The sequence below is a fragment of the Netta rufina genome, assembly GCF_964035555.1.
Source record: "Netta rufina genome assembly, chromosome: 11".
In the NCBI taxonomy this organism is placed as follows: Eukaryota; Metazoa; Chordata; class Aves; order Anseriformes; family Anatidae; genus Netta; species Netta rufina.
This window is the reverse complement of record NC_140134.1, coordinates 4,881,563-4,894,126: the sequence shown is the minus strand read 5'-3', so window position 1 is coordinate 4,894,126 and position 12,564 is coordinate 4,881,563. Positions and strand designations below refer to the sequence as shown.

The 12,564-nt window shown below is 36.7% G+C and overlaps 1 protein-coding gene across 1 annotated transcript in view; it reads right to left on the bottom strand.

Annotated features, from left to right (window-relative positions):
* The window catches only part of MYZAP (myocardial zonula adherens protein), a gene marked incomplete at its 5' end in the record, with an annotated part of 56,805 nt that overhangs the window by 21,254 nt on the left and 22,987 nt on the right, over positions 1–12,564 (bottom strand). The window contains 3 exons of the mRNA XM_084293509.1: positions 7,624–7,729; positions 10,361–10,443; positions 12,150–12,278. Of these exons, the coding sequence (XP_084149635.1) occupies positions 7,624–7,729; positions 10,361–10,443; positions 12,150–12,278 (318 nt within the window). The remainder of the gene's footprint in view (positions 1–7,623; positions 7,730–10,360; positions 10,444–12,149; positions 12,279–12,564) is intronic.

Sequence of the window (12,564 nt, the reverse complement as noted above, 5' to 3'; positions counted from 1 at the left end):
CCCTACAGGTCGTGTTGGGTGTACAGCTCGCACTGCACATACCTACTGCAGTTGACAGCCTGAATCAGCCTGTCAGGCCCCCACGTACAATGTGAATCTTGTTGAATTTATTCACTGGCTGAGGATTACTAATGCCACTTTTTTTTTTTTTTTTCCCCCTCAGGCTCTCTCCTCCTTGTGCTATTGCTGTTACCACCTCTATACCTTTGCCTCCTTCTAAAACCTCAAGGTTATCTCTCTCAAAATCCCTCAACTTCCAGACTGTCACCTTATCTTGTAGCATCTCCCAGAAAATTAAATTCTTGCCTGTCACATCAATGAAGATACATTTATTTCTCCCTACTGCACCTTATGGGGTCTCCAGTAAGTGTCCTCAAGTACCAGATGAAATTCTCATGCTACTTGAATGGACAGTGTAAATATTTTCTTGGAAGAGCTGCACTTCTGAATTTCTTTTGCTCTGTCAACCAACTACTTCAGTAAAGATAGAAAGATAGATGTATAAGTCAACAGCATTTCATTGATTTCATGGGTAGAGCATCTAAGAACAGTCAAGAGGAGTATCAAGAGACCCAAAAGAAAGAGTCCTCTAAATAACTGCTGGGGAGTAGTGATATTAGAAGGGAAATCAACAGAACTATGAATCAATTAAAGGAGAAAGAAAAAGCATCATAAGAGACAATTGAAGTTATGTCGAACTGTAGAGCCTTTATAAAGAAAGTCTGACGTAGCAAACTTGATTTTATTCTGTATACTTAGTCACAGTTCTGGAGGCTTTAAATATAGTTATCTATTGAATTGGAACAGATCCAGCTGTTAGGTAAATTCAGTCAATATTTACCACCTGATAATATCTTCCATTAATTTAAAATATTTAACACAATATGACAGTACTAATATAGTTAAATATTATATATTATTCAAGTATCGTGCATTTTCCTTATTCATCTGCCATAAATCAATTTGGCATCTGTAACACTGATACAGAGACATGAACAAACTGGTTGTAAATATGACTAAACACAGGACAAACACATATTACACCATACAAAACGAGACAGACAAGACTTTGCAACATCAGCCTGAACTCTCAGACAGTTGCTGTACAAGGAAAACAACATTTTACTCAAGATTCCAGTATTTCACTGGACCTTAAGTAGTACTTATCAGAGGCTAGTGTTGAAATTTTTTTCAGGGAACATAATAAAGCAAATAGAAATGAGCACCTTTCCCTTTAGTCCTCCTTAAATCAGTACTTCTTAGTATTTTATAACTCCCACTTTATGTAAAGAAAAAGTAACAACTCATTGATTTAAGTTATTGCACCAACTTGGCAACCTTTCTAAACTAGTGACCTGTATGAATGTATTAGAGCAGTCTTTGATGTCCATCTATTCCTACAGCAGGCCCACAGGGCCCAGATGTCCTAATAGATTATAAATATCAGCACCTTGTCTAACAGTTCTACACACCTTATTAAGAACTACCTTAGCAATGTTTAAGTCTTCTAATTAATGACTTGGCCAGGCAATTCCCAGCTGAAAGAGCTGATGCTATGAATGTATAAACAATCTCACTGAACTCCAGCAGTGATTCTACTTTTGCCAATAGATAAACAACGTATTGCATTGCTCAAGTCCACTGAGGCATGACGAACACTTGGACTGCGGGGATATTATTTATGTTCTGCCATATATTTTCTTCCTCCAAGCTCCCAGGGTGGGTTTCTTTCTACATTTGTTGTTGTGTTTTTGCAGTTGCTGTTGTTGTTGCTTTTACTATGGGTACTACACAATGCAGATTTTGGTTAGCAATACTTTGGCTTCTGTCTGTTGCTGATAATTTAATCTTCTCATCCTCTATGCTTCTGTATGTCTTCTTTAACTTGACCTAAAATTGAAACTGTATATCCATATTAAAACCGGGCTATTTTTCAATGTGTCTCAAGTTGGAGTATTTTGATAGAGAAGTTTTCAGCTGTTTATTAAGTCTTTGGTGGGAAAACTTCTTCTGTATTCTTCATTTGTGCAGTACAAAACATCACTTGCTCGTTAGCACTTTGTCCTTTCATGCAAGTATCTTCCACAACAGAGCAGGATGCAGCTTCTCTCTGGTGTTTGGTCACCATTTATTATCCAGCGAATCTGAGACTAAAGCTGGAGAACAGCTCATGGGCCATGACCTAGAGACAGTTCAATTCAGTAGTTAGGGAATTCCATGTGAAATCTGAGTTCTGTTGATAATTCTGTGCCACAGAATCAAATATCCTTTTCTCTTTTCAGTCCCCTTCAGAACAGCTCTTTATATCTGCATCAACCCACTTGCCTTGCTTACAAATGTAAATACTTTTCTCCTCTCTCTTGCTTCTTAATACTAAATAACATGTACAACATGAGCTTTTTGTGCCATGAAAGTGCATTCCATTTCAATTTCAACTGCACAGATTTCAAATCTAAATCTCTCTTAATCTCTCCAGGACTGAAATGGAGATAATGTCAAGAAATGCTTTTGTTGCTCATATAAATTTTTGGATTTGAAGATTTTTAGCTTTATCTAACACTAAACCATTTCCATTATCCTACACAGACATAAGTGGTTTAAACTGACCGACCATACAGAATAGATAACCTAAAAGAGCAAGCTTTCATCCCTCTCACAGAAGCATTTCCACCCTTAAAGAAGCAATGTGGTTGCAGCTTCCCCTACCCTCCCCTAGCACGCCTGTGGCTCCATCTGCCTATCACTTCAGTCTCTGAACTGGAAACTCCTTAGTGGAAGGGTCTGAAGTTTGCATCCTTCCACCTTTCATGCTGGGATTCTCCCTGTGAATTTTCTGCTTCTGATCAAGCTGGCTATTTGGGGGCCTGCCTTTGAAAGCCTGTCTCTGCCCAGTCAACATTTTAAAATGACTACAAAGGAGAGGGATTAAAATAAAAGGAAGTGAAGCTAATCAGTCTTATCATTACTAATGTTCACTGATTTCACCACTGAGCTCTTAGGTCACCCATTCCATCTTTCTCTCTCTCTTTTTTTTTTTTTTTGAAAGCCAGCTACATACAAATAGGAGATAGGGGCTGGACTTCTGCACACTTGCCAAATATAAGTCCTGCACTTTCAGCTGCAATGGCAGGGAAAAATCTGTAAGCCTTAAGACATCTGCAGTCTCTCTCCAATGGTAACATCAGGCTTGAAGACTATGCTGGATAACTTTCAGGTCAGCTGTTGCTCTGAAGGTTCTTTCTGATCTTGGTTTTCACAGAAGAGAAACCCTAAGAGGCTGAATAATGGTTGTGTGAGGGACGTAACACAGATGTTGAAGGTCACAGATTCAAGAAAACTTCCAGAATTTTTCCTCATTTTCTTTTTCTTTTTTTTTTTTTTTTAATATCTTTAATTTTAACTCTTATTTTATCTTTTATTTTCTTCTGAAAACTGTTTTCCATGCTCCTGTTTATGACTGGTCTGTCTAGGTCAAATTGAAGAAGGTTTTATTAATGTCTGAAATGTCACATAACCACAATGAACTGTGATTTTCCTCTGCTTGGGTTCAGTTCCACCAAAGGCAATTTGCATATTTACTGCATTCAATATCAGCAAGATGGGTCCTTTGGAAATGAAGACTTTAATACTCTTTTCCCCTATGCCTTCTACAATGGGTGCTTCTTTGTCAGCATCCCCTTTCCTGCATGCCTAGATTAGGACTGACAACAGCCTCCTAACACATTTTAAATGCTATTAAAACAGCACTAAAGGTGTTAGAGCTGCCTATTGCATCTCAAAACTCCAAACTAACGGCTCTTCCTTTCACTTGCCTCTTGACTGCTTGCTGTTGTCTAACAGAATGCCTCCCATTTATCACTTGCATGTGATCCACCATCTTTCCCTAAAAAAGTACTGAACAGCAATCTATTTTGTGATTTTTCAGCCATCAGATTTGTCTGAGTACTTTTTCAATTTTGACAGTTTTCCATATGAATTCGAAGCAGCATATTTTGGTTGTTAAGCACCACTTTGAAATGATGTTCATTTCTGAAGCTGCACTTTGTCTAAACTGGCGATGCTAACAGCACAAATCTGTCATGGTTTACACTGAAAGAATAAATGTCCATTTATACTTCAGAGCTATATCTGAATATACCAAGCTGAATACTAAACACTAAGCTTATCCTGTAGTCAAGCAAGTGTTTAGACATTTGTTCACCTAGTTCACAGAGTATCTTTTTGTTTGTTTGTTTGTTTTGCAATTTCTAACAAAAATACTGCTGATAATTTTGACTGTTATGCTACTTCTGTTCTGGGTTTCCCAGGTTAGCCTGTTAGCAGTCTATTCCCATGCATCAGAGAAGCTAAGAGTTTCAGAGAGCATGCTTTCTAGCTCCTAAGGTCATTCTTTCTCAATTATATTATTTAAATACAAGTTATTGATCATTATAATACCCTCATAAACCCTAAGATGTAACGTTATTTTACAGATACCAGCCATAAAAGTATTTCAATGACAAGTAACATGGCAGGTTCACATGGTATTTTACTTGATCTTCCTAGCCACTACATTCTGCATTAGGTTAAATTTAATGCAGAGAGATTCGTATTTTTCAAGTATACTCTGATGAGCACATTTCCTGGGACTCAGACAGCAGTAAAATTACAAAATCTTCCCTATCTACTCTAGTGTGTTTTAGTGCTACTGCTCACTAGTTTTTAACATCTCCACATCATCTCTTCAGATAGTATTCTCTTTCAATGTCCTACCTTTTAAGAAGTATTTTTGTTGTCAGTTTCTCAACTACTATGGCATAGTTAATAAGTGTTGCTAAAAGTGAACCTTAAAACGCTTTTCTAATGTTTACGTACAGAAGAGACACAAAACAATGCCATGCATGTGCGTAGTTCTGATTTTTAAAGGGCATACACATCTGCAATGCTTTCTTCCCCACAGTGGGCAACTACAACTCTCTGTACCCAATTAAAGCTACTATTTTTAAGCCTTTAATTAAAAAAGGTTTAAATGGAGCATGCCAGCAATATGGTAGTTATTTTCTGAAACATACACCACAGACACCACGAAATTAAAAATATTAAGTGCCTAATTTATTTGGCACCATTGGACCTGATCAAATTTCTGCTACTGAAATCTTAGTTAGTTCACTAATCAGAATATAATGCAGTTACAAGTGTTCATGCAGCTTTCAAGTTAACTGTATTAAAAGAAAAATAAAACAGACAAGGAATAAAAGGAAAAATAAGGTATATTCTCTATACACAGCAAAAAATGATTTGCAGAGTGTTAATTGATTTTGAAAAGCAGGTAGCCAGACAGCAAATAAATTAGTTATATTTGACAGTTAAGCAGTGAGTTAGTAGTGAGTTAGACATCTAACATTCTACTTTTTAAAGAGGATGACCAGAAGATCTGGAAGGTGTCCTGGTTTCAGTTAGAACAGAGTTAATTTTCTTCCTAGTAGCTGGTGGAATGCTGTGTTTTGGCTTAGGATGAGAAGAGTGCTGATAACACCCCGATGTTTTAATTGTTGCAGAGCAGTGCTTATACCAAGCCAAGGACATCTCAGCTTCTTGCTCTGTCCTGCCAACAGGCAGGCTGGGGGTGCAGTAAGAGCTGGGAGGGGACAGACCCAGGACAGGTGACCCAAACTAGCCAAAGGGGTATTCCATACCATCTGACGTCATGCTAAACAATATATAGGGGTGGCTAGTCAGGGGAGGGGGCCGGACTGCTCGGGGTTAGGCTGGGCATCGGTCAGCGGGTGGTGAGCAATTGCATTGGGCATCACTTGTTTGTACACATTATTAGTAGGAGTACTATTATCATCATTGTATTATTATTATTATTATTATTATTATTATTATTATTATTATTATTATTTTCCTGTCTTATTAAACTGTCTTTATCTCAACTCACAGGCTTCACTTTCCATTTCTCTCCCTCGTCCCAGAGAGGGAGGGGGGAGGGTGAGCGAACGGCTGCGTGGTGTTTAGCTGCCAGCTGGGTTAAACCACGACAGAAGGGCTTTCTGTGTAGATGAATACACCAGTAGATACATATTACAAGGAATCAGAAAGCTAAACTCTCCAATTAAAACTATTATTTTTGATATAATAATCACTGGCCCAAGCTTTATACCTGTTTTTGCCAAAACACTCCATGGAATTTAATGTTTCTCATACCAACACAGTCCACTAGAGGTCGTTACATTAGGCGCCTTAGAATACACGTAATGTAGTATGTATTACTAGAATCATCTGGGTTGCCACAAATATCAAAGTGACAAGTCCTGTAGTACTTTTGAGTAGGGAAAAAAAAAATCTCACAATATTCTGGTTGACTTACTGAAATATAAAATAGACTCCAGATTAAATAACTGTTCCAGATTAATTAGATTGGAGATGTTTTCCTTAATAGAGTACTGTGGCATAAAGACTGCTAGCCCAGCTTTAGACAACCTTCTGTGATGCTTGAAAGTAGTGAGAAGAAAAAAAAAAAAAAGGCAAGCTGAACTAGAAAACCTCAAGACTTTATAACAGTACACTATTGAATATATGTGATGGAAGAACTTGAATGCAAAGAGAGAAGTAATTTTGCATCCCCTTTTTTTCTACTCAGTTTTGCATCTCTCTGCATGTAAGACAGGATAACTTAGTATCAAACACCTGATCATATATCAGGACTGCATCAGAATCTTGTAACCAAAATATAAAGCAAGATAGATATAGGCAAATAGCATATAGACAGAGGTGTAATAATACTTCGATAAATAAGAAAAAATGCAAGTCTAATCAGAAATCCTCTAATAGCATATTATGAATGCAGAAAGAATGCCTTAGAATAAAATAGTTTGCAAACATTTGATTTTGTGGATGTGTGATGTCGAAATACAAATAAGAGATATTTCACGAATGCCCATCCTCTGTGCAGGAACAAGGCTCAGCATAATAGTGCTGTCAGTTTGTTTTGTATAGCTCCAATTTAAACAATTTACATATATCCCATGTCAGTCTATCATTCACCTGGAGAAACAGAAATGTCTGCAATCACAGCTTTCTGACTGCTGAATGGTTTCTTGGCATGTAGGTAGCCTGTAACTTAAAGCAGCTTTCCAGCAAAATGATGCTTATAATTTTGCAGAAAATTAGATCAGCTATGATGATATCCCAAGAACAAGTTGTTGGGTTTTTTTGTTTGTTTGTTTTGAAGTTGAAATCTGTATTTGTCCTGCTATTTCTGTGAGGAACTGAATCATAAAATATAAAGGGCAGCTTCTACCTTACCCTTGTGTATAGAAAGAAGACCCTTAATAACTAATCTGCCCTGTTTCTGCACTCCTAATGCTTCAAGTTAAGTTGTATTTCCTGGACTGACATAAAGAGCTCAAAGACTTGAGTCAGCCCAAAGATCACAGTATATAAGCCAAAAACCACTGGATTAAACTGCTTTTAGCTTCTCTTTCTGCTTTACTAGCTTCAGATGCTTAACTCATCTTCTATTGTATTTGTAACTCAAGTGGCATAAGGAAATTGCACACAGAACATAGCTCTCTGGATTATGTACTAAAAGAATCATCATTCCCAGAAGAGTCAAAAATACATTGTTTTACTGGATCTCACCTCCTCAACCATGTGCTTGACTTTCTTCTGTTGGCAGTGGACCATATCATCCAGATGTTTAATTCGCTCCCTTAGGCTTGCTGCTACCTCCTCCAAATGCTGTGACCTAGCAAAAGATGGAAGAATTAAGCATATAAATGCGGAGGTATGCAGTATGAGCAAAACAAGAACAAATTGCCATAATCCCACCACAAATCAGGAAGATTAAGTCCACAGGTAGACAAGCCAAATTCCACTGGCAGACGTGGATTTTATTTGTATAAAGTACGTTCTAATGGTACTCTTGTAGTCAAAGTTGCTGTCTCCACCCATGTTAACTCACCTTTGTCGCACATACTGGTGTGCTTACTCAGAGCCCAAAGTGCTGACAATTAAATGATATAATAAAGCTCGTCTCCTTGAGATGTCTGTTTTTTCTTGGCATTTAGACAACTAGATCTTTATCACCAGAAAGGCACAATTATATGGACTTAGTAGCACCTGCAAACTTCTTGGTAATGCATACTAAATAGAAGCCAGGAGGCACATCTGAAGGTGTCCTTTTAAATGCTCTCCTACTATAGGGCTGCCATGAATCAAGGATTTGGCATAGTTGCCAACAGTACTAGAATGCTAACTGGAGTAGTTTTAAGTCAGCAACAGTCAGCAGGAACTGGCATGGATGTTTAAAGTTTCTATGTACGACTTTGCAGACAGATACTGTATTTCTTCAAAGCAGTTTTACACAGAAATAGAACACCCTCAGAACTCCTATCACAAGTTGACTTGACAGCTTGCCAGGAAAGTAGTTTTAGAATATGTGAAGAAACAGGAGGGAAGCATGGGAACATCTGTTTGTTGTTGTTGTTTGTTTGTTTGTTTATCTGAATGAACAATTCTTGAAATGCTTAAAGAAATCAATCATTTGCCTGCAAAATAAACTTCTGTACTCCTATGGTTAGGACTGGACAGGATTTGAGAAGTGGAGGAGGGGATTCAAAAACAAAAAGGATTTTTTTCATCCTGCTCTGTGTACAGCAGAAGAAACTGCTGAAGCTGCAAACAGAACGACCATTTTAAGGCAAAGCAGCAGATGGCAAACTGTATGACATGATTCCAATGAATGACTGAATTGTATGCTGTTTCTCTCCCATAAAGAGTTTCTATTAACAGTAAAGTAGTCTACAAAAATGTAACTGCAGCACTTTGACAAGGACTCAAAAAATCAAGGCACTGCTGCAGGTTTTTCAATCCTGCATATTAAGGTCTCACAAAATAAGTTTCCATTTTGATTGCAATTGTAATGAGAGACCAGCAGAGCTGGTCTCTCATTGAAAGATTCCAAATTTTATGTACTGATAGTAATAGAGAAACAGCAGATGTCATTGCTCATGTGGAGGTAAGTGTCTGACTAGGAATGTACAGGTGAAGAGAAGTTAAGAACAGACCTCAGCATCTGAATAGAGATTCATTGCTTGAATTACATAGATTACAACCACATGCTTGTTCGCATTGCACCGCACAAATTTCTGTCTTTCCTTTACCCTTATTAATGCAGCATAACTTTTCATGCTGAGTGGACAGGGCAATATTCACTGAAGTGAGAAGAGTATCTGCTATCTGGTGGTAAAGAAAGAAGGCAATTATCTTTCATCTCCAAATTCTATGTTGCATGCAACATCTGTACACTCTAAATTGTTATTTTAACAGGCTGACGTAAAAAGATGTTTTTTTCCTGCAACCAGATAAGCAGGTCACTTCAATACAACTAGTAAGATGCTCTGGGCAGGGACTCCTTTTTATGATTATACTTCATAAAGAATAGTGGGATGTCAACACTTTAAAACTGAGCGTCTAGGTGCCCCAGAAATATTAGTAGTAATCAAGTGTGATTATTCAGTGGCTGCTTAAAATTCATCTTTATCCATTCAAGTAGTGTCACATAAATTTATTTTGCCTAGTTGTGGTGCCTTGTCAGTCTCAAAGTAGCAATGGATGCACATGCCACCCATTGGCAGAAACAGCACATTCGGGTGCCAACATCACCAGCTCTTCCTTCTAAACCTCATGATTTGCAGAACCATTCACAGAGGTCTCACTGCCAATAATATGACCTTCAACTTTCCTCAAATAACTAACTCCACAGCTTATTTCTGCACTGTGATGTTACATGACAGATTTTTTTTTTTTTTTACACACCTTCATTTGTTCATGTGCATATGTTAACGTCCCTCACATTTGTGGATACACTTCTCCAAGCCTCAAATATATTCCATTCTCCCTCTTCTATACATAAGAAATGTTGGCAGTCATATGCAGAACTTTTGCTCTCATCATGAGTTCATCTTTTCAAAGATGGACCTTTTTATCCTATAGCTTAATTTATACAGAATGTATTTTCTTTTAAAACTGTATTGAACAGTCTAGAAGGAGATGATCAAAGTACTCATAGGCAAGATCATACTATGCAGAATTTGGGAATTCAGATTTAAGAAAAATCAATCTACAAATATGTCACTGTGTGTTCCATCTAAAATGTACTTTGCATGTTTACAAAAACTTTTCAGGAAAAATGCATGGAAATGATATTTTGTATCTAAATAAAGGAACTCATCAGATGGATTATCTCTCCTAAACAGTGTTAAAGTTAGGAAAGATAAAATTCAGATGTCTTCAAAAACAAACAAAGCAACTGACCCCCTGAAGTTACCTAGCAACACTAACAACTATTTAGTTCCACAAACAAGACATATCTTACCTCTCACTGTTGGAGTTTTCAGATTTTGCTCCAGATATTTGTATTTCATTTAGTTCCAGTTGTTTTTGCAGCTGGTGACGTTCCTAAACAACAATAAATGCTATCCTTCAGTTCTCCATATGTCAATATATAAAGGCTTTACTATGCATATTTCATTGCAATTTAAAAGATGATTTTTGAAATTAAAATAGAAACTAATTAAACAAAATTTACATTTTTTACAGAGAATTCATGTATATCCTATAGCCAAGGACCACAGAATGCAAATAATAAAATCAAATTCAAAAATAAAAAAAAAATACACAGAAATAAGATCAGATTTTTCAATTTCCCTTTTGAAGATGTGCAGCTGTACTTGAAACTGAAATTTTTGAATAGAGATGAGTCCTCACAATCTTTAACTACATAAATTTCATATTTTCCATTTTATCCCTCCAAAAAGAAATCTCAGCCCAAGGCAGAGATAAAAGCTATTGCTCTATTCCTTCCCTCTACCTCTACCCCGTCTTCCACCCAAATCAAAAAATGTTCCTGTTTATCTTCTGGGCATCCATAAACATAGTGCTTGTGAAGATCGATCAGGAATTGGGAACTGTTAACACAAATTAACAGAAGCTATCCACTTTAATGGGAATTTAACAGTCGTTCAGTTTTACTCTGCAAATATCCGGCAGATATCAGCAAATTAAATAACCTGAAACTTATCTGTACTGTAAGAACTATATTACAATCCTTTTTTCACTGCATGATACTTACAAGTGGTATGCCAAAACCCAGATCAAGTTGATAAGGGGCATATTAAGCTAACATTTCTCAGTGTAATCACTAATTCTACTTGCAAGCATCAGACAAAAGTGTCTCAATATAAATGCACATCAGACTAACCAGTGAAGACAACAAGACTGTCTTATAAAAAAATTTCAGTAGTAGCAAATATTTAATAAAGCTGCTGAAAAAATGCTTCACTTGTAAGACCAGAAGACTGTACTCTATCCACTTACTAGAATTTCCCAGTATGTTCTCTATTCTATATTCTAGATAGCAAGGCCCAGATCTTTAAAGATAATGAGAAGCCTGCTATTGAGTTAAATGAGAAACACACAAGTACATCCAAAAGTATTGGAGTCTTACAGAAGGGCTGCTCTTATGCCTTTGAGAGTGACACTCTTCAGTCTAAGGACTAAACAATAACATTCATTCTCAGTTAGGTGAATGATACCAGAAAACAAAGTCATAATCTAAATAAATTAGAAATCTTTGAAAAGTAAGTAGCTGCTAGATATCTGCAAAAAATCCCCCAGAAACTTTTAGTTTGAAGCCCGCAGTTTAGCATTTCATTGAAACATGGATAAATTTGGAGATGCAATTCCAGTCCGAATAGACAACTTAATAATAATAGGGTCTTAATCTACCTAACTAAAATATATTTTAGTGGACCTACCAACAGCATTTTTAAGAGAATTCAGGTCATATATGACTACATCGTTAGACTAGGGAGACCTTGGACACTGAAGGAAATGATGGTTTAGTAAATAAATGTTGACACCTTAAGCAGCTCTAACCGTTGACACAACCAGAAAAATAGAAGACCCACTTAATCACAGTGTCTCTTCAGTAGTCCAGGTGCATTTACTTACATGGATGCAATAACTCATAAGATACAAACAGCAATGGTATGTCACTGAGCAGGGTACTAAGCAGCAGGCAATTTCAAAAAAAAAAAATAATCAAATTCCCTTCATATAATTATGCACTTTCTTTAAAAAATGCAAGCAATGAACTCTCATACCTCTTCCATGCGTTCAATCAGTCGATCCAGCTCACCAATTCTCTGATCTTTCTCTTGTATACTTGTTTCTGTAATTTGCATCTTTTTGTTTGCCTCTTCAATAGCTTTCAGAAGCCGATTTGTTTCCTCCTTTAAACGAGAACATTTACAATCACATTAACATATAATATGAAAAATCTGATAACATGTAATATGTTAATAAAGAATAAACATTTTTTAGCCCAAAGAACCAGGCTAATAGTTTTTAAGCAAAGCTCAAGGCTTTTCACTATACTTGCCCAGAAGTCTGGAAAAGCTGTGACCCTAAACTTTAATTTTATGTAACAAAAGATCTGGGGCACTCTGAAGTGCATACATATTTGTAAAGCATCATTATGAAAATATGAGAAAAACATTTCCCCATTTCTTAGATATT